The sequence below is a fragment of the Tachyglossus aculeatus genome, chromosome 11 (assembly GCF_015852505.1).
Source record: "Tachyglossus aculeatus isolate mTacAcu1 chromosome 11, mTacAcu1.pri, whole genome shotgun sequence".
Taxonomy (NCBI): domain Eukaryota; kingdom Metazoa; phylum Chordata; class Mammalia; order Monotremata; family Tachyglossidae; genus Tachyglossus; species Tachyglossus aculeatus.
This window is the reverse complement of record NC_052076.1, coordinates 21,026,484-21,048,605: the sequence shown is the minus strand read 5'-3', so window position 1 is coordinate 21,048,605 and position 22,122 is coordinate 21,026,484. Positions and strand designations below refer to the sequence as shown.

The 22,122-nt window shown below is 48.4% G+C and overlaps 1 protein-coding gene across 1 annotated transcript in view; it reads left to right on the top strand.

The window, feature by feature from the left end:
- LOC119935194 (multiple epidermal growth factor-like domains protein 11) overlaps positions 1-22,122 on the top strand; it is a 150,312-nt gene that overhangs the window by 16,196 nt on the left and 111,994 nt on the right. The window contains exons 7-10 of the mRNA XM_038754851.1: positions 473-525; positions 2,222-2,419; positions 4,449-4,594; positions 16,387-16,884. Coding sequence (XP_038610779.1) covers positions 473-525; positions 2,222-2,419; positions 4,449-4,594; positions 16,387-16,488 — 499 coding nt within the window. The 3' untranslated portion in view covers positions 16,489-16,884. The remainder of the gene's footprint in view (positions 1-472; positions 526-2,221; positions 2,420-4,448; positions 4,595-16,386; positions 16,885-22,122) is intronic.

The window sequence follows — 22,122 nt, the reverse complement described above, 5'->3', positions numbered from 1 at the left end:
ACCTGAACATGTACAGAGGTTTTCCAGGGGCCTTTACTGACTGTGGCCACCCGTCTCTTCTATTTCTAATCCTATCTCCAGGTGATAGCACTATCAGCCCCTAGAGGGGAGTAGAGGGCTGATATGATGGTTGGATCTCATCTCTTTCATCTCCACCTCATCACCCACTGTATTCCCTGGTTTGGGACTCCTCACTCATCCCGAATCTGCCAGACCACAGCCCTTCCATCTTCAAATTGTTCCTAAAATCTAACCTCCATCAACACCCTGATTAATTCCCAATAGCCCAGTCATAGCAAAAGCCACTCTTCCCTCTTTAGTATTTATTCTATGTCCATCTTCAGCACATACACCAACACACACACACACACACACCTGCGCACATGCAAGCATGAATGTACATTGTACTTTCAATTATTTATTCTGATTACTCTAAATGTAAATATTTTTTATGTCTGTCTCCCCCTAAAAGTGTAAGCTCCAAGTGTTCAAGGAATGTACTCATGCTTCTGTTCCACTTTCCCGGTAGGTGCACCATACATACCAATACTAACACTAATGCTACTGCTGTTACTACTACTACTACTACTATTTTCTTGTGCCCCCTCCCTCTGCACAACTTGCCTCCTCCCCTCATCCCCAACTATCCTCCCTGCCCCTTCCAGCTGAGCTACAAGGTCAGTGTTGGTAAGAAAAGCGGGCTGACACTGACCAGAAACTGTGGTCAGACCCCACCTTAAATTCACTCCAGGGAGCTGGTGGGGTTTGATTTAACATGCCTGGGGCTCTAATCACAGCTCTGGGGACATCAGCAGACTCTCTGTTAGTGGGCACGTGTGGGGAAGCCAGACCACGTGCACAGGTCAGCTAGTACCTGTGGAGGAGACAGTTGGCCCCCAGGCCATTTAATTTTCCCTTCCATCAAGGTGCCTTCTGCCCATTGTTCCAGTTTTCTCTGTAGATGTTTCCCTATTACTGCCCCCCCAGGCAGTATTGCTGGCCTGCCATGTCGTGGAGGTTCCATGGCTCTGAATGGGAGTGGTCTGCGGGACTCTGAAGAGACAAGTTGCAGGCTCTGTGATGCAGGCCTGTACTGGAACCCAATCCAGGCCTCTCTACCCTGCCAGCCCTGTCCAGCATGCTCAGGGTAAAGGCAGAGAGTGGTGGAAGAGGAAGATTGGGAGGTAGGCAGTGGGGGCAGGGGTCATCATAATTAAAATCATTGTGATATTTGTGAAACACTTACTCTGTGACAAGCAGTGGGGTAGATACAAGATCAGACACAGTCCCTCTTCCACATGGGGCTCACAGTCTAAGGAGGTGGGAGAACAGGTACTGAATCCTCATTTCACAGATGAGGAAATTGAAACGCCAGTAAACTAAGTAACTTGCTTGACGTCCCACAGCAGGCAGGTGGTGGAGCAGGGATTAGAATCCAGATCTCTTGACTCCCAGTCCAGTCTTTCCTCTAGGCCATGCTTCTGGGGGAGGTTAGGATGGAATAATAATAATGATGGCATTTGTTAAGTGCTTACTGTGTGCAAAGCACTGTTCTAAGCGCTGGGGGGGGGATACAAGGTGATCAGGTTGTCCCACGTGGGGCACACAGTCTTCATCCCCATTTTACAGATGAGGTAACTGAGGCCCAGAGAAGTGAAGTGACTTGCCCAAAGTCACCCAGCTGACAAGTGGCAGAGCCGGGATTTGAACCCACAACCTCTGACTCCAAAGCCCGGGCTCTTTCCACTGAGCCACGCTGAATGGGACCTTGAGGGTGAATCTGGATAGAAGTTGGGTTGGAGGCTCCTCTGCCAAAAGCTACTGAAGAGCTTGGAGAGATCCAAATGGTTCCTGACCAGAAGCTCAGACCCCCGATCCAGGTAAGGATTGAAAACATTAGAAAAAAGAAGCAGGAACTGGGACAATAGTGGGACATTTTCTATTAAAAAATTCATGTAAATCATATGCAGAAGACCATCAGTTAAAAATGCTCAGGCACTTACAGTAGGGCAGGAGCAATGCAGAATTCCAGGTACCACCCAAAATATGGGAAGGAAGGGAGGGTCTTGTGGCCAAAGAGAGATTGCAGGGGGCAGGTGCTCAGGGATGGAGAGTGGGGGAAATCCCAGTTTCCTCTGGCTCTGAGCCATAATTGTTAAATGGCTCCCACTCCACCAGCTTCACAGCTTTGAGTTAGTCTCATGTATATTTGTCTCCCCAGGCAGCAAGGATTACCCTTCGGGGCATTACTGCCCCAACATGACCTCTGCCCTCAGGCTTTGCCCTGCTGCCACACACAGACGCTCCAGGGGGGCCCAGCGACCTGAGGACTGTTCCCCATGTCCTAAGGGCACCTATGGGCTGCGCCCCAGCATGACGTCCTGTTTACCCTGTGGCAGTTCCTCCTCCTCCCAGCCAGGTGAGTCCAAGCTGTGTGGGCCCCACCTTGAAAACCAAGCATTGTTCCCATAGCAATGACCCCAAATATCTAGGTGGTACTCCCCTAGGGGTGAAACTACTCTACAGGTAGTACTTTAAAAACCATCAGAAGGGCTTTCCAAAATGACCCTCTCACCACCCTCACATCCACTTTCTCACCTTGTTCAGTCATCTATCAAATAGAGATCTCCTGTCTGTTTATTAAATCTACCCCCTCCAAATTCATTACCTTCCATTCTTGTCTTCTAAAATCACTGCTCCCAGTCTTCCTCCCTCCTTCACCACCATCTTCAGCTGCTCACTCTTGATGGCACCTTCCCTGCTGTCTTCGAACACAATCACAAACCCCTATCCCTAAAACATTCCCTGGAACCCACTGAATTTTCCAGCTATTGCCCCATCTTCATCATCCCAGCTTTGTTCAGACTCCTCAAACAGATTATATACATGCACTGCCTCTATTTCTCTTCCTCCAACTTCCTTCTTGACCACCTACAATCTAATTTCCACCCCCTTCACCTGAGTGAAGCAGCTCTCTCCAAGGTCACCAACAACCTCCTTCTTGCCAAATCTAATGGAGTCCACTCCATCCAAATCCTCCACAACCTCTTGCCTATCTTCAACTAAGCTCTCATTTTCCCAGTGGTTGCCTGTCAACTTTTGAATCAAGCAAAAACTCCTCACTCTCAGCTTCAAGGCTCTTCATCACCTCTCCCCGCCCTACCTCGCCCACTCCTACCTCACCCGCTTCTCTCCTTCTACATCCCAGCCCGCACACTTCACTCCTCTGCCGCTAACCTCCTCACTGTGCCTTGTTTTTGCCTGCCCTGTCATCAACCCCTGGCCCATGTCCTTCCTCTGGCCTGGAATGCCCTCCCTCCGCACATCTGCCAAACTAGCTCTTTTCCTCCTTTCAAAGCCCTACTGAGAGTTCACCTGCTCCAGGAGGCCTTCCCTGACTGAGCCCCCCTTTTTTCCTCTCCTCCTCCTCCCCTCACCATCGCCCTCCCTCCCTCTACCCTACCACCTTCCCCTCTCCACAGCACTTGTATATATTTGCACATATTTATTACTCTATTTCATTTGTACATATTTACTATATTTATTTTATTAATGATCTGTATATAGCTATAGTTCTATTTATTCTGATGGTATTCACACCTATCTACTTGTTTTGTTGTTTTTTTTGTCTGTCTCCCCTCTTCTAGACTGTAAGCCCATTGTTGGGTAGGGGTATGTTGCCGATTTGTACTTCCCAACTTACAGTGTTCTGCACACAGTAAGCTCTCAATAAATACGATTGAATGAGTGAATGAATTTCCCCTATCCACCCTTACCTCTGCACCAGCTACGCACTTGGCCGTGTAGCCTATAAACATTTTGATACTCAGCCCAGCCCCATAAACCCTTATGTCCCTGTCCTTATACTCTACTATTTCCCCTATCCATAATTTATTTTAATGTCTATCTCCCTTATAATTAATTACAGCATTAATTATGCTATTTGTTATGCACTTACTATGTGCAAAGCACTGCTGTAAGCACTGGGGTAGATACAAGGTAATCAGGTTGGACACAGTCCCTATCCCACATGGGGCTCACAGTCTCAATCCCCATTTTACTGATGAGGTTACGGAGGCACAGAGAAGTGAAGTGATTTGCCCAAGATCACACAGCAGACAAGTGGGGAACCAGGATTAGAATCTATAACCTATTGACTCCCAGAACCATGCTGTACTCACTAGGCAACACTGCTTCTCCAGAAGACTGTAAGCTCCTTTGGGGAAGAGATCACGTCTACCAACTCTATTGTAATTTTACTTTCCCAAGTACTTAGTACAGTGCTCTGTCCACAGTACGTGCTCAATAAAGAACACACACTTGCACGTGGAAGCCAGGCAGATCTCTTTGGGATTCTGTCACTACAATGGCCATGTTCCAGTATTTCTACTGCCATTGCTGCACCAAACATGACCTTTCTCCTCTTCCTCCTCCCCCTCTCACCCCAGGGGCCTCCAGCTGCACCAGCCAGGGCTTGAACCGAGCCTTTCAGGAGTCAGATGGTTCCTGCATCTGTCATGCTGGTTACGTTTACTATGATCAGAGGAGCCAGGAGAGCCAAGACAGCAACAGTGACCAGGACTGTCATCCCCAGGTAAAAAACCCTGCAGCCCTGGGTGTCAGAGTGTGGGCCGGAGAAATAAATCCCTTTGTCCTACTAGCCCTCTCCAAGCATGGTTCTGTTCCCGTGGGGGTGAAAGAACAGAAGAAGCAGAACACCCCTGCTTTATAATCATGGGTTAGGAGGGCTTCTTCTGGAGGTTCACCCTTCTGCTTCCAAGTGTGAGGGCACCATAACCAAACTGGGTTTGGGGACAAAGTGGGGGGTGTGGTGGGTATCTTAATCTTAAAAATCTCTAGAGAATATTACAAAATCTCTCTTAAACTCTTATAGGGACGCAAACCTTGGCAGTACAGTGGCTAAAATCTTTTTTAAATCTAGCTTGAGTTCCTCCTGCTGCAATAAGAGCTCTTTGATTCTATGGCAACTCGACCCTCTCCCCTCCATCCTGCTTTCAATGGCTCTGGGAACGCTGGGTGACCAATAAACCCCAGCACCTCTATTCCCAACCCCTGACTCACCCACCAGCAACCCAGTCTTCTCTTTGTCTTCTCTTTTCTAGGTGAGGATTGGGGCAGGCTCATGAGAGCAAGACTCAGGGATTTGGGAGAATTGGTCCAGGGTGACTGGTTTCAGAGGAACTCAAAAGCTTGGTTAGCCACATACAATCAAATAAATAGGAGCTGAAGTGGAGGCAGGGTCTTGAGGCTGGGGTCCTGAGTCTGTCTTCTGTGTGCCTCCCTCTTACAGATAGAGGAACGGTGCTCTCCCAAAGAGATCCACACACAAGTGTGTCCCCCAAGCAGTACAACTGTTCCTCCCTCTGCCCCTCTGGGAGCTGGAAAGCTCAGCACGGAACTGGGCATGTAAGAGATTTGGCCTCATGATTGTTCCCATCCCTGAGTGGGCTAGGGAGCCAGTGCAGTTCCTCCCAGGGCTGAGAGGATCCCACAGATGCTCTCTGCAGGTGATGGTGGCAGAGATGGGTGATGGCCATTGCTATTGGAAGGAGCTGAAGGCTGGTTCTCATGGGGTTTTGCAGCAGGCCAGCAGCACTACATTGAGAGTGATAAACTAAGGGTTATGGGTTCTGATTCTACCATGACTGTTTGTCAGTCAATCATATTTATTGAGCGCTTACTGTGTGCAGAGCATTCATTCACTAAGTCATATTTATTGAGTGCTTACTTTGTACTTGGGAGAGTACAATATAACAATAGACACAATCCCTGCTCACAATGAGCTTACAGTCTCGAGGGGGAGATAGACATCAATATAAATAAACAAATTACAGAGATATACATTAGTACTGTGAGGCTGGGAGGGGGGATGAATATACAGGGCAAGTTAGGATGATGCAGAAGGAATGAGAAGAGGAAGGGAGGGCTTAGTCAAGGAAGGCCTCTTAGAGGAGATGTGCCTTCAGTAAGGCTTTGAAGGAGGGGAGAGTAATTGTCTGTCAGATATGAGGAGGGAGGGCATTCCAGGCCAGAGGCAGGACATGGGTGAGAGGTCAGTGGTGAGATAGACAAGATGGAGGTACAGTGAGAAGATTGGCATTAGAGGAGGGAAGTGTGTGGGGTAGGTGGTAGCAGGAGAATAGCGAGGTGAGGTAGTAGGGGGCAAGGTGATGGAGTGCTTTAAAGCCAATGGTGAGGAGTTTCTGTTTGATATCAAGCGCTTAGTACAGTGCTCTGCACATAGTAAGTGCTCAATAAATACGATTGATTGATTGATATGGAGGTGGATTGACAACCACTGGAGTTTCTTGAGGAGTGAGGAAACAATGTTGTGGGCTCGGGTCTTTCTGCTGCCTCTGGAGCTCCCTCTCTGTTAAAATATAAAACTAGTCAGCTCTGATAAGACACCACTACTACGCATCAATCAATCAATGGTATTTATTGAGAGCTTTCTCCTTATGGAGCACTGTACTGAATTTGTAAATAGGAACTGCTTCCTCATCACTTTGTAGCACTCTAAGGGGAATGGAAACTCTAGGAGACATCTAGGAGACATCCTAAAGGGTTCTGAGAAATGAGTTCATCACCTAGGACTTAATAGTAATAAAATAATAATAATTATGATAATAATAATTGTGGCATTTAAGTGCTTACTGTGTGCCAAGCACTGTACTAGGTCCTGAGGGAGATGGAAGATAATCAAATCAGACACAGACCTTGACCCACATGGGGCTCGTAATCTAAGGGGGTGGGAGAAGAAGGGCCCTCATTTTATAGCTGTAGATACTGAGGCACAGAGAAGCTAAATTCCTACCCAAAGTCAAACAGCAGACAAATGGCAGAGCTGGGATTAGAATACAGGTCCTCTGACTTGCAGGCCTGTGCTCTTTCCACTAGGCCCTGCTGCTTCACCATGAAAGTGAATAATATTTTTATTTTTCACAAAGACCAGCTTTGTTTATCTTCACAAAATCCATGTGAGGGCAGGGGGAAGCAAACAATATCACCTCCAGGTCACCAATGATGAATCAAGCCCAGAGAGATTACGTGATTAGCTTAAGATCATACAGCAGGCTAGTAGGAGAACTGGGGCAAGAATCCAGGTATTCTGATTCCCAGGCCTGTACTTGTTCCACTGGAGTATTCTAGCACCCTGAAGCCATATGCTGAAGAGGAGGGAGCCAAGCCAAGAGTGTTGGCTCAACCTACAGCAACCTAGCTGAGATGGGATGGGCTAGACAGGCAAGCGGCAGGGCTGAGGCTACATTGCAGGCATGGAGATGAGACTGATGTTTCTAGTTAACTTAGAATCCAGTGAACCACAGCACCTTAAGTTCAGGTTGACGTGAACAGCATTTTTGAGTAAGTGGTTCCGGCACGTTTTGTAATAGGCTGGAGCCCTGCCCATGGGTCCTTCTGCCTGGTCTGACAGGTTGCCTCCAGTAAGAATAATTGTCTCAGAGGTAACAAGCTTCTCTTACTGGAGAGCAGTAGCCTATTAACCTCTTGTTATTTTTCTGCAGCTGCAGCTGCGAGGAGTATCTCTCTGCAGAAGAACTCTGTGATGCACGTTGCCTGTTCAGAGCACCCCAGCTGTCCTTGAGCTTTGGCTCCACTGGGCAGGTCTTTCTTACTATAAATGGTGGAGGCAGTGAGAACAGCAAGAGGGTAAAGTCTGGAGCATGGGGTTTGGTGGAAGATGGGAGGAAGACTAGAGAACATGGGGAGAGTGGTGGGGTGGGGAAAAGAAGATGGAACAGTAATTCAAATTAAGCTTGGGCTAAAGAGAAACCAGGCAGTGGGGTTAAGTCATTGACATCCCCTTCCACTATTTTCTGGGCCTTTAATCTAGCACCTGGGCATCCCCGGAGGAGAGAGCCTAAATGGTAGCTGTTTTTATTTTTAGGCCGTTCAGGATGTTCTTGCTCCAGACCAGCCGGTCAAGGGGAGCAACCGGGTCCACCTGGTTCAGTTTGGCCCCGGGGGCATCTTTGGCTTCATCCTCTCCAGCATCTAAGTCCTCGACACATTCCTCTCAGGTGGGCGGGTCCTGTTTGAACAAAACATCCCAAGGTTTGGGGTTCTGCTGCATCCCAGAAAGGAAAGACTGGTCTCTAGGGCTGTCCATGGATGCCTAGGGATCTCACTGGATAGCAGGATTTAGCTTGGGGAGCGGGTCTCTCAGGATCATGGCTTTGTCTGGAGGTTCTTCCCAACTTTTCCCTTCCCTCTCATGCTCCTGCTTCATCTCTAAAGGTAAGGAGGCTTTCCAGAGGCTCAACTTCCTCTACCAGGCGGCCCACTGCGTCCTGGCCCAGAACCCGCAGAACCAGGAGCTGGCGAGGTTTAACTGCCACACCGAGAAAACCATCGGGAAATGGCTCATCCTGTGCCAGGACCCCTCGGTGTGCCACTGCTGCTGCCCCCTCCTCGTCCCCGGCATCACTTGCACCCAGTGCCAGAGACCCCAGCCTGTACCCTCCGCTCCTCTGCCGCTAATCTTCTCACCGTGCCTCGTTCTCGCCTGTCCCACCGTCGACCCCCGGCCCACGTCACCCCCCTGGCCTGGAATGCCCTCCCTCCACACATCCGCCAAGCTAGCTCTCTTCCTCCCTTCAAGGCCCTACTCAGAGCTCACCTCCTCCAGGAGGCCTTCCCACACTGAGCTCCCTCCTGCCTCTCCCCCTCCTCCCCCTCTCCATCCCCCTGCCTTACCTCATTCCCCTCCCCACAGCACCTGTATATATGTATGTATGTTTGTATGTATTTATTACTCTATTTTATTTGTACATATTTATTCTATTTATTTTATTTTGTTAATATGTTTTGTTCTCTGTCTCCCCCTTCTAGACTGTGAGCCCACTGTTGGGTAGGGACCGTCTCTATATGTTGCCAACTTGTACTTCCCAAGCACTTAGTACAGTGCTCTGCACACAGTAAGCGCTCAAAAAATACGATTGATTGACCGATTGAGTCTGATTCTATTTTCAGAATCAGAGAAGGGGAGACAGACAGACAGACAAACAAACATCTAGAAAGAAGCATTATGGAGGAGCAAGAAAGACTCCAAGAGGATACCAAACTCAGCTTTGCCTCTCAGAGGGATCACAAAAACATGAGACTACAGGAAACACCATTACTGGGCTAGGCCCACAGTCTCACGAGCCCAGAATTGCCTCTGGAATTGACAGCAAGATACTTAGAAGAACCAGGTGGTTGAACCTCCTTGACATGGGTACACAATAAATTGCTACCTGCCAAGGTCCAAAGGACCAAGTAAACTATTTATCCCTGGGAGACCTTCTTTGATTGTATTCTGGCAGTTGAAAGGTTGGCTTGACATAACAGTCCTGGGCCTCATACTCTGGTTGGCTCCCATACACAGGATCTAATTGGTGGGGGTTGGAGAAAGAAAATGGTGGCTAACCTTTCCACCAGTGTTCACCCCTATGACAAGTCATGGGCAGCGGCCACACTGAGCCCTCCTTGAAATGGCCTGTATTTCAGGATCACCTCAGCGAGCTCCCTGGGGACTTAATCTCTGTTTCAAAGGACTGACAGATATGGGTTGGGGCCGATCCTGATGGAAGTGCACCTGGGAGTCCCCCAGTCAGAGGCAAAAGTGTCCATTGTGTTCCATGGATGTGTGTGTGTGGGTGTGTTTGGGGGGACAACAGACAAAAACTTTGATCAGTGCTTTACAGTTTACATTTGCTGAAGCTTTATTAAAATTCACATAAAATATGTTAAAAGCATGCAACCCACTTGGCTCACCCTCCCCCAATTAACTCAGTAAGCCACAGGCCTGAGCCATCACCACTGCCGCACCTGGCTCCCAACCCACCAAATGTTCTCTGCACAATGGAGATAGGACCATAAACCCCAGTGACCAGGACCAGCAGCTTTAAAACACAGCAGCCATGGCCGGCGGCTCCTCTGGGAAGGGAGGAGTGTTCTCTGCACAATAAAGAAAGATGTAATTGGCTTGATGGGGAGTACATCTCTACCTCTTCCCTTACCCCAGTGCCGAAACCCTTTTAGAATCTGTCTATCAACAGCTTGGAGAAGGAACAGGGCAAAAAAATCATGAGGCATGCAATTGGATTATCTTGGAGAAGGTAGACAAATAGTAGTTCTGCTGCCCTAAAAGACATTATTGTTTCATAGAAACCCTGACAATCATCCTCACAGTTAGTGATTGGCCAACTGCAGAGGCTCATAGGACTTAAGCCCAGGACCTTCGGTTTACAGAGCACTTGGTTGACCCCCAGAATCTCATGCCCTCTTGATCTTACCCACATAGCTCCTGCTCAGGCATTATGAAAGTGATGTTCCGTTTAAAATGGCCACTATAAAGCAGCTCTTAAAAGGACCCCTGCCCTTTCATTTGCAGGGAATGGGGCAATGGGAGAGGAATTTGCTTGTGTCCAGGAACTTCTTTCAAATCCTTGCTCCCTTGCCAGTTATCACATTTTCAGGGATAGTGATTAACACAAATGTAATCTAATCACTTGCCTTGTCCTGACCTGGTCCATCAGATCTTCATCTCCAAGAGGAAACTTCTTGTTTCTTTGGTTGGGAGAGGCCATTAAGCTGATATGGCATGGAGAGGAGAAAAATGTGTTTGACGTTAAGAGGAAGTTGGAGGATCAGGTAGAGTCCGAAGTCTTGAAGGAGCAGAGGTGACTTAGGTGAAGGTGGGGGGGGGTGGGGGGGGAGAGAGAGAGAGAGTGTGTGTGTGTGTGTGTGTGTGAGAGAGAGAGAGAGAGAGAGAGAAAATTTGTACTCACTGGGGTGCTGCCCGGCTGTGAGGGTCATGGTGTGGGTCTCTCCTGTTCCCTTTCTCCTCTCCCCACCCCTCTAGACAAAAGACCACCTGGCCCCAATCTGCTAAAGCCACCCACAGTGCCCCTACATTGCTGCCACCATTCTGACTGGTAACTATGGTAATGTCATCGAGGGTCATAGGAAGCAGAGGCCTCACTAGACAAATCAAACCTGGGCCCACACCTCACTTCAGACACTACAGCCCTGTCCATCTAACCTATCATCCATGAATTTACTCAATCCTATTTTAAACTTTCTGATTCTTTCACTCTAGACAGTAGTAGTAGTAGTTGAAAGGTAGTAGCCAAATGAAGGTTTATTGAACACCCACTGGGTATAATGCACTGTATTAACCACTTGGGAAGTTACAATAGAAAGAAACACATCTTCCTGAATGCAAGAAGCCTACATTCTAAGAAGGGTGGAAGGCCTAAAAATATTTACAAATAGATCTCCCCCTTTTAGACTGTGAGCCCATTGTTGGGTAGGTATTGTCTCTATCTGTTGCCGAATTGTACTTTCCAAGTGCTTAGTACAGTGCTCTGCACACAGTAAGTGCTCAATAAATATGATTGAATGAATCAATTATAATAGATGCAAAGCAGAATAAAGCACTGAATGAACAATTGAATAACCCTAGCAAATGCTAAGAATAGGTATAAATAAATAGGAAAGTGCTAGAGGTGGTTATAAGGTTGTAGTGACCCAAGGGGTTGAAGTGCTAATTGGGGAAGCTTGTTGAAGAAGTTAGGATTTTAGGAGGGTATTGAGCACAGGGAGAAATAAAATCTGGTGGACAAAGGCCAGAGTGTAAATGCGTTCATTTCTGGAGTGAATTCCATGAACTTCCCACTTGCTGGAAGGCAATGGGCTTCTGAGCCTCCCACCTTCAGGGTTCAGGCTGTTGCCAACTTGTGGTCATCTGATTTTCTCTCCTCCCTACAGAAATGCCTCTGTTGGAACCATGGCTCCAAAGAGATCATCAGTCTGTGAAGCCGGGCTCCACCCCAGTGCTCCATTCTTTTCCCTGTATCCCAAACGCAGTCATCTGCCTACAAGTGGGAGAAACCATTCTATTTCAACTGGACCTTCTCTCCTCCAGTGAGAGCAGAACTCTACCTGCACCGTGTGCTCACAGCTGTTTTCTCCAAGGAGTTTATGTTTACTCTCTGGTTCAGGGACACCCCCATTTAGGTGGTCAGTGTCCTGCCTGGCCCTCCCTCTCTCCTCTTTCCTCTTCTAAGTCTTCTAGACTTACCTGGTGGGTTCCAATATAGGCCTTCCTTATAGAAACTCAGGAATCCTGCTGCCATCTCTGGCAGTGATCCCTCAGTAAAGAAGGTGTCTTTCTTTGGTCTTGTCTTCCTCTGGCCTATCTGGGGAGTTGTGACAGGACCCCATGGGTGCACCAATGCTGTCTGGGCTAGGCCTGGTGTTCCAGGGAGGCCTTTGAAGGATGAACACCTGGTGAGAGGGATCAACTATGTGCCTGTGGAATGAAGGGATCAGAGAGGCAGAACTGCCATGAGGCCAAGTTTTGAATTCTGCCCAGCTGAGTGGTCAGTGGAAATGGATAGAGGCCTGTTGCTCAGAGCACCATTGCAAGTTAGGTGGAATACAGGACCCCTTTGGACCTCAGATGTGCTCTTGGGCAATCATTTATCATCTCTGGGCCCGGGTAGGTAAATAGATAAAATATCCTACTTCTTCTGCCCCTCCCCTCCACCCCCCACCACACACACACACACACACACACACACACACACACACACACACACTCTCTCTCTCTCTCTCTCTCTCTCTCTCTCTCTTCCCTCCCCCGCCCCCACCACACACACACACAGACCCTGAAGGTAAGAGAATGCTTGATTGCTACAGGTACTATGTATAGGGCTCTGGGGAATGCAGCATTCTATGCCCAGTTCATGCTGTGCTCACCTGATGGGTCATCACCTACAATGGGAGTGACCAAGCCAGGACAGAGCTATCTCTTGTCAGCCCTGAGAACCATTAGCAGCATCAGAGGCCTCCCTAAGTGGACAGAGGTGAAAAGCCAGACTTTGAGGTCAACAGACTCAGTTGGCTCTGTTTGCAGATTGCACTGCCAGTCACTACCCCATGTACCAGAAGCCACACCTGTTCAACAGCAACCCCCACTGGGACTTTGGGTCCTTAGGAGGCTGAACCACCTCGTGTGAGAGACTCATCTCAACTTCTCCAGGTAGCTGCAGCTGTGATCACTGGAACATTGTGGGAGTTATAATCTTCCCTTCAGGGTACCGTTCTGAAGACCAAGTCAGGGAAGATGGGAAATCCTCTGGCTTCAATAAAGCTCCTCTTTATCTCCCTCAGGTTTGCCCATAGTTTCCTGGATCCTGGCACTTATGCATTCCAGGACAATGGGGTGCAGGAGAGCCTGAGGAATGAGGAGGAATGAATGAGGAAAGTATGGACTGTGACAGCACCACTTCCCACTTCCAGCCGTTATCTCCTTATCAGCTGGTCAGGCATGGAGTCTTCAAGCGCCAGGTCCTGAATTTGGCCCCAGATTGTGTAGTGTTTACAGGTATGACACTTGGAAAACACTGCTGCAGGCATGCTCTATCCCCCAAATCCTGCTGCTGAGAGGACTGGTTCTTAAAACAGCAAGTTGGCTACCAGGCTCTCTCAGTTCCTTTTCCCTGCTCTGCAGTGGCTGCCTAAGGGATGTAGAGCCCTAGGTCTCAGTTTCACCATCCTCAAGCATGTTAGTATCTGTCCAGAGAGGGAGCATAACCCATTGAGCTGAAATCAAAATCTCCAGAGGCTAGGCTAAGGAGATCCACCCAGGCTTTTGCAGAACAGAAGCCCCTCAAGAGTAGGTCCTGTGATTGGTAGCTCTGCTCTTGTTTCTGTGGGAAGAGCACATCTGTGGAAACCAGAAGACCTGGCTTCTAGTATCAGCTCCACTCCTGAAGGTTTCTGATTGGAGAGCTAGCTACCTAGGACCTCCTATAGGGTGATCAGCCTCAGCAGGATGCTAAAAAATGGCTCACTAATGTGGACAGCAAAAGTAGTCACCATCAAGGCTTCCAGCTCATGATGTCACAGCACAGCATTACTCTTGTTATTACCATTAGTAACAATAATAATAATAATAATTGTGGTATTTATTAAGGGTTTACTGTGTTTCAAACACTGTACTAAGCACTGGGATAGATACAAGATAACCTGTTCCTATATGGGGGCTCACAGACTAAGTAGGAGGGAGAAGAGTATGAATTAATTAATTAATTAATAATGGCATTTATTAAGTGCTTACTATGTGTAAAGCACTGTTCTAAGTGCTGGGGAGGTTACAGGGTGATCAGGTTGTCCCATGGGGAGCTCACAAGTCTTAATCCCCATTTTACAGATGAGGTAACTGAGGCACAGAGAAGTGACTTACCCAAAGTCACACAGCTGACAAGTGGTGGAGCTGGGATTTGAACCCATGACTTCTGATTCCAAAGCCCATGCTCTTTCCACTGAGCCACATTTTGCAGATGAGAGAACTAAGACAAAAGAGAAGTTAAGTGACTTGTCCAAAGTCACATAGCAGGTATTGGAACCCAAATCCTCTGACTCCTAGGCCTGTGCTCTTTCCCTAGGCCATGCTGCTTTCCCTGGCTTCAGCACTGCCACCATGCTGCAGTCACATCAGCCATTAATGTGTCCTGTATCTAGAAACCTCTATGGGAATTTTGCAATATGCTGCCACCCTGCCCTGATGCATGGTCATTGCATTCTGTGCCCCAGCAAGAACCTGGCCTCAAGAAAAGGAAAGCAGCACCATGAAATCACCAGCACTCTATTCAATTCCTTCCCATAAGCTCTCAGTCCTAAAATTGTAGGACTGAAGCTCACCAGTCATCCTTAATGAGAGGCTCCATCCATCATCATCATCATCATCATCAATCGTATTTATTGAGCACTTACTATGTGCAGAGCACTGTACTAAGCACTTGGGAAGTACAAATTGGCAACATATAGAGACAGTCCCTACCCAACAGTGGGCTCACACTCTAAAAGGGGGAGACAGAGAACAAAACCAAACATACTAACAAAATAAAATAAATAGAATAGATATGTACAAGTAAAATAAATAAATAAATAAATAGAGTAATAAATATGTACAAACATATATACATATATACAGGTGCTGTGGGGAAGGGAAGGAGGTAAGATGGGGGGGATGGAGAGGGGGGTGAGGGGGAGAGGAAGGAAGGGGCTCAGTCTGGGAAGGCCTCCTGGAAGAGGTGAGCTCTCAGTAGGGCCTTGAAGGGAGGGAGAGAGCTAGCTTGGCGGATGGGCAGACGGAGGGCATTCCAGGCCCAGGGGATGACGTGGGCAGGGGGTCGATGGCGGGACAGGCAAGAATGAGGTACAGTGAGGAGATTAGCAGCAGAGGAGCGGAGGGTGCAGGGTGGGCTGTAGAAGGAGAGAAGGGAGGTGAGGTAGGAGGGGGCAAGGTGATGGACAGCCTTGAAGCCCAGGGTGAGGAGTTTCTGCCTGATGTGCAGATTGATTGGTAGCCACTGGAGATTTTTGAGGAGGGGAGTAATATGCCCAGAGCGTTTCTGGACAAAGACAATCCGGGCAGCAGCATGAAGTATGGATTGAAGTGGGGAGAGACACGAGGATGGGAGATCAGAGAGAAGGCTGATGCAGTAGTCCAGACGGGATAGGATGAGAGCTTGAATGAGCAGGGTAGCGGTATGGATGGAGAGGAAAAGGTGGATCTTGGCAATGTTGCGGAGCTGAGACCGGTAGGTTTTGGTGACGGCTTGGATGTGGGGGGTGAATGAGAGAGCGGAGTCGAGGATGACACCAAGGTTGTGGGCTTGTGAGATGGGAAGGATGGTAGTGCCGTCAACAGAGATGGGAAAGTCAGGGAGAGGGCAGGGTTTGGGAGGGAAGACAAGGAGTTCAGTCTTGGACATGTTGAGTTTTAGGTGGCGGGCAGACATCCAGATGGAGATGTCCTGAAGGCAGGAGGAGATGCGAGCCTGGAGAGAGGGGGAGAGATCAGGGGCAGAGATGTAGATCTGGGTGTCATCAGCATAGAGATGATAGTTGAAGCCGTTTACACCAAGACAGTTTATGCCAAGTCAGATGGGCATAAGGAATACACACCCAGGTTTTTGCGGTTTGGACACCGAGGGTCCTGCACATGGCCATCCGAAACAGATGCTAGGGTGCCCGACGTGATTGCCAATTGGGACAGAGATAGAAAAGTAGACAAGACAGAAAAATGACAAGAATGCTTTCCTAAATCCCATTGACCCTGGCCAATCTTGCTTCCTTTAGGTTCCAAAGGTCCAGTGATGAACTTATTTTATATAGATCAAAAGTTCCATCTCTGGGGAAATTTAGGAGGTTTACCTTGGGTAAAAAAAATTCCCATTCATCTGAGAACTTATCAATTTTTGGTCCATAATGAATTTGCATGAAATAAGCTGGAGTTCCCTTTGGTGCGAGAGAAACCTCTTTTAATTGTCTTTTTCCCATTTTCCTAAGACTAATGCCTTCCTGTGCCACTATGATGACCTGACATCCTGCACCTGCATTAGCCTGCCTCCCCGCGCCCAGTGCCCTGACCCTCGAATGTCATTTTCCTGAGGACCAATGCCTTCTGGCACCCTGTGCCACTATGATGACCTGGCGCCTGGTGCCTGCATCAGCCTGACGCCCTGCGCCCTGGATCTGGTACCCTGCGCCTGGAGAAAAATCCCAACCTGTCTATATTGTTAAATGGACCAAATTACTCACTTGTGTCTAACATACCTTTCGCCAGGCAGTTTAATGATGGAAGCTCATTTCAGTCAAACAGCCACAGTCATTCTCTCTCTGAACTCCAAATAGATTTCAAAAGGACTCTTATCTCGGCGGTTGCACTTGAGGGTCGCTGAGAGATGGACCGCTTCGGACCGTCGTCGAGCGTTGTCATCCGAGTCACGGCAACCAAATTATGGTGGAAGAGAAACTTTTCAGACTCTGAGTTGTGTTTAGAAAAAGGTATGTCAGAGTCAAGTTTTATTACTACTAGAGCTTCACCTGGCACCAGTAGGGAGAGGCGTTGAGTGGCAGAGATTCCCTTGAGAGTCAAGGCCAGCTCAGCTTCAAGCAATACAGAGCTTCTTTATATATGAGAAGCGGGCAGTGTGGGTTATTGGAAAGAGTGCGGGCTTGGGAGTCAGAGGTCATGGGTTCTGATCCTGGCTCTGTCACTTATCAGCTGCGTGACTTTGGGCAAGTCACTTCACTTCTCTGGGCCTCATTTCCCTCATCTGTAAAAGCGGGATGAAGACTGTGAGCCCCACGTGGGACAACCTGATCACCTTGTATCCCCCCAGCGCTTAGAACAGTGCTTTGCACATAGTAAGCGCTTAACAAATACCATCATCATCATCATCATCGTCACATGGGACAACCTGAGTACCTTGTATCTACCCCAGCACTTAGAACAGTGCTTGGCACATAGTAAGCACTTAATAAATATTATTATTATTATTACACCATTGGTACAGTATTCATAATCATCAGAACAATACAATAGGAGAAATACTTTAGGCTAGAAAGCAGCGAGTCCCTGGGGGTTTAGTCCTGGACCTCCTGTGATAGAGTGATAAGTAGGGCCAGGCCAGGGGCTTGACTGGTTCAAGGGAGTGGTTTTACCATGTTGTAATGTATTTGAAAGAGATCGAGCTTGGCTACTCAATTTGAGTCAATCAACCCATCAGGCGCACCCAGTGGTCAAGCGGGCCTTCGGCAGAGGGAAAGGTCAGAGAGAAAGGTGGACAAAACCAGGACCTTGACCATTGTGCTTCCACATCCCTCAAGACTGTATGCTCATTGTGGGTAGGGAATGTGTCTGTTTATTGTAATCTTGCACTGTCCCAAGCGCTTAGTACAGTGCTCTGCACACAGTAAGTGCCTAACAAATAGGATGATGATGGCATTTGTTAACTGCTTACTATATGCAAAGCACTGTTCTAAGCGCTGGGGAGGATATGAGGTGATCAGATTGTCCCACATGGGGCTCACAGTCTTCACCCCCACTTTACAGATAAGGTAACTGAGGCCCAGAGAAGTTAACTGACTTGCCCAAAGTCACACAGCTGACAACTGGCAGAGCCAGGATTTGAACCCATGACCTCTGACTCTCAAACCTGTGCTCTTTCCATTGGGCCATGCTGCTTATGATTGAATGAATGAATGAATGAATGAATGAATGAATGAATGAACCCCATCTCCACCCCACAGTATTTAGGTATCTATCCCCCTCTTGACTTGCTACGGGCAGGGAATGTACCTGCTAATTCCATTCTATCGTTCCCTCCCAAGCACTGGTCCAGTGCTGTGCACCCAGTAACTGCTCTTAAACCCCACTGACAGATTGATTGATGGGCAGATTGACACCTCTGGTCCCCTGGCAGCCCCTGCCCCAGTCCCAGGGCCTGTATTGGAGAAGCGGCATGGTGTAGTGGAGAGACCATGGGCCTCAGAGTCAGAAGGTCATGGGTTCTAATCCTGGCTCTGCCGCTTGTCTGCTGTGTGACCTTGGACAAGTCACTTCACTTCTCTGGGCCTCAGTTCCCTCATTCTATAAAATGGGGATTGAGAATGTGAGCACCACCTGGGACAGGGACTATGTCCAAACAGATTTGCTTGTATCCACCCCAGTGCTTAGGGGTAGGGGTAGCAGTAGCCGGGGTGGGGGTTGGGGGAGGAAGTAGGTTTAGTGGGGAAGGAAATCGGGGAAGGAGGAAGTGGGGGAAAGGAGGTAGGGGTAGCAGAGAAAGAAATGGGGGAAAGAGGAAATTGGGGGAAGGGGCTAGGTGTAGGGGGGAGGAGATTGGGGGGGGAGAAGGAGGTGAGGGAAGGAGACAGGGGTAGCAGGGGTGGAGAAGGTGGAGTTAGTTTGTTCATTCATTTGCTCATTCAATCAATCTGCTTACTGTGTGCAGAGCACTGTACTAAGTGCTTGGGAAGAATACAATATAACAATAAACAGACACATTCCCTGACCACAACGAGCTGACAGTTTAGAGGGGGAGCCAGACATTAATAGACATAAAGAAGGAAGTGGGGGTAGGGGCTAGGGGTAGCAGGGTAGGGGTGAGAGAGTGGGTGAGGAGGAGGTGGGAAGGAAAGGGCAAAGGGGTAGCAGGGGAAAAGATGGGGAAGGTGGAAATGGGGGAAAACGGCTAGGGGCTGTCGGGGGGAGGAGACTGGGGAAGAAGGACAGGGAAGGAGGTAGGGGTAGCAGGGGAGGAGATGGGAGAAGAAGGTAGTAGCTGAGATCCGCCCTTCCCTCTCCATCCAAACCGCAGCCACGTTAGTACAGTCATTCATCGTATCCTGATTGGATAACTGCCTCAGCATCTTTTCTGATCTCCCAACCTTCCTGTCTCTCCCCGCTTCAGTCTATACTTCACTCTGATGCCCAGATTATCTTTCTACAGAAATGCCCTGGGCATGTCACCACCCACCCCCCTCCCCACACCGTCAGAAATTTCCAGTGGTTTCCTAACAACCTTCGTATCAGGCAAAAAACTCCTCACTATTGCCTTCAAAGCTTTCCATCCCCTTGCCCCCTTTTATTTCACCTCCCTTCTCTCCTTCTACATCCCAGCCTGCACACTCTACTCCTCTGCTGCCAACTGTGCCTCATTCTCGCCTGTCCCGCCATCGAACCCTGGCTCACGTCCTATCTCTGTATTCTAGACTGTGAGCCCACTGTTGGGTAGGGACCGTCTCTATATGTTGACAACTTGTACTTCCCAAGTGCTTAGTCCAGTGCTCTGCACACAGTAAGCGCTCAATAAATACAAATGATTGATTGATTCGAATGCTCCCCTTTTCCTCTCCTCCTTCTGCCCTTCCCATCATCCCCCTCCCTCCCTCTGCCTTACCCCTTTCCCCTTCCCACAGCACTTGTGTATAATTGTACCTACTTATTACTCTATTTATTTTATTAATGATGTGTATAAAGCTATAATTCTATTTATTCTAATGGTATTGACACCTGTCAACTTGTTTGGTGGTGTTGTCTGTCTCCCCCTCGTAGACTGTGAGCCCACTGCTGGGTAGGGACCGTCTCTATATGTTGCTGATTTGTACTTCCCAAGTGCTTAGTACAGTGCTCTGCACACAGTAAGTGCTCAATAAATACGATTGAATGAATGAATGGAATGCCCTCCCTCCTCACATCCGCCGAACTAGCACACTTCCCCCCTTCAAAGCCCTCCTGAAAGCTCACTTCCTCCAGGGGGCCTTCCCAGATTGAGCCCCCCTTTTCCTCTGCTCCTCCTTCCCTCCCCATCGCCCCTACTCCCTCCCTCTGTTCTACCCCCCTCCCCGCCCCTGCCCCACAGCACTTGTGTATATATGTACATATTTATAATTCTATTTATTCTATTAATGATGTGTATATATCTATAATTCTATTCATTTATATTGAGGCTATTGATGCGTGTCTACTTGTTTTGTTTTGTTGTCTGTCTCCCCCCTTCTGACTGTGAGCCCGTTGTTGGGTAGGAATTGTCTCTATTTGTTGCCAAATTGTACTTTCCAGGCAATTAGTACAGAGCACTGTACTACCAGAGCACAGTACGCACTCAATAAATACGACTGAATGAATGAATGAACTAGGGGTAGCAGCAGGGAGGTGATTGCGGGAGAAGGAGGTCGGGGAGAGGGGAAGCAGGGCAAGAGATGGGGGAAGGAGGCAGGGGGGAGATAATAATAATAATAATGATGATGGCATTTATTAAGCACTTACTATGTCCAAAGCACAATTCTAAGCACTGGGGAGGTTACAAGGTGATCAGGTTGTCCCACGGGGGGATCACAGTCTTAATCCCCCATTGACAGATGAGGTCACTGAGGCCCAGAGAAGTGAAGTGACTTGCCCAAAGTCACACAGCTGACAACTGGACTACTTCTAGACTGTGAGCCCACTGTTGGGTAGGGACTGTCTCTATATGTTGCCAACTTGTACTTCCCAAGTGCTTGTACACTGCTCTGCACACAGTAAGCGCTCAGTAAATACGACTGATTGATCGATTGGTAGAGCCGGCATTTGAAGCCCTGACCTCTGACTCCAAAGCCCATGCTCTTTCCACTGGGCCATGCTGCTTCTCCATGAATGGAAAGGAGATGGGGAGGCAGAGGTGGGGCAAGGAAGAAGTGGGAGGAAGGGGCTAAGTGTAGAGGAGGAAGGAGATAGGGGAGAAGAAGATGGAGGAACGAGGCAGCGGGAAGTGTGGAGGAGATGGGGAGGTGGAGAAGGGGGTAGGGGTAGCTGGGAGGAGGAGATTAGGGAGAAAGAGGTGGGGGAATGTGGGGCGGACAGGGGAAGGGGGGGAGCGCTCCATCTAAGAAGGAAGTTACAGATATGGAATCCACATTTTAAAGATGAAGAAATTGAAAAGTTAAGTGATTTGCCTATGGTCAAATAAGCATCCATGAGCCACAGTCAGAATTAGAATCCCAATCTTTGAGAAGAATAATAATAGTAATAAAAATTATAATGATATTTGTTAAGCATTTCCTGTGTGCCGGGCACTGTCCTAAGCGCTGGGGTGGATACAAGCAAATCGGGTTGGATGCAGTCCCTGACCCACGTGGGGCTCACAATCTTAGTCCCGATTTTCCAGATGAGGTAACCGGGGCCCAGAGAGGTGGGATGATTTGCCCTAAAATCACATAGCAGACAAGGGGCAGAGACGGGATTAGAGCTCATTCATTCATTCATTCATTCAATCGTATTTATTGAGCGCTTGCTGTGTGCAGAGCACTGTACTAAGCATTTGGAAAATACAATTAGGCAACAAATAAAGACAATCCCTACCCAACAACGGTCTCACAGTCTAGAAGGGGGAAGGCAGACAACAAAACAAAGCATCAAAATAAATAAATAGAATTATAGATATATGCACATCATTAATAAAATAAATAGTATAATAAATATGTTCCTATATACACAAGTGCTGTGGGGCGGGGGGCGGGGTAGAGCAGACGGAGGGAGTAGGAGCGATGGGAAGGAGAGGAGGAGCAGAGGAAGAGGGGGGCACAGCCTGGGATGGCCTCCTGGAGGAGGTGAGCTTTCAGTAGGGCCTCGAAGGAGCGAAGTGAGCTAGTTTGGCGGATGTGAGGAAGGAGGGCATTCCAGGCCAGAGGTAGGACATGGGCCAGGGGTCGACGGTGGGACAGGAGAGAAAGAGGCACAGTGAGGAGGTGAGCAGCTGA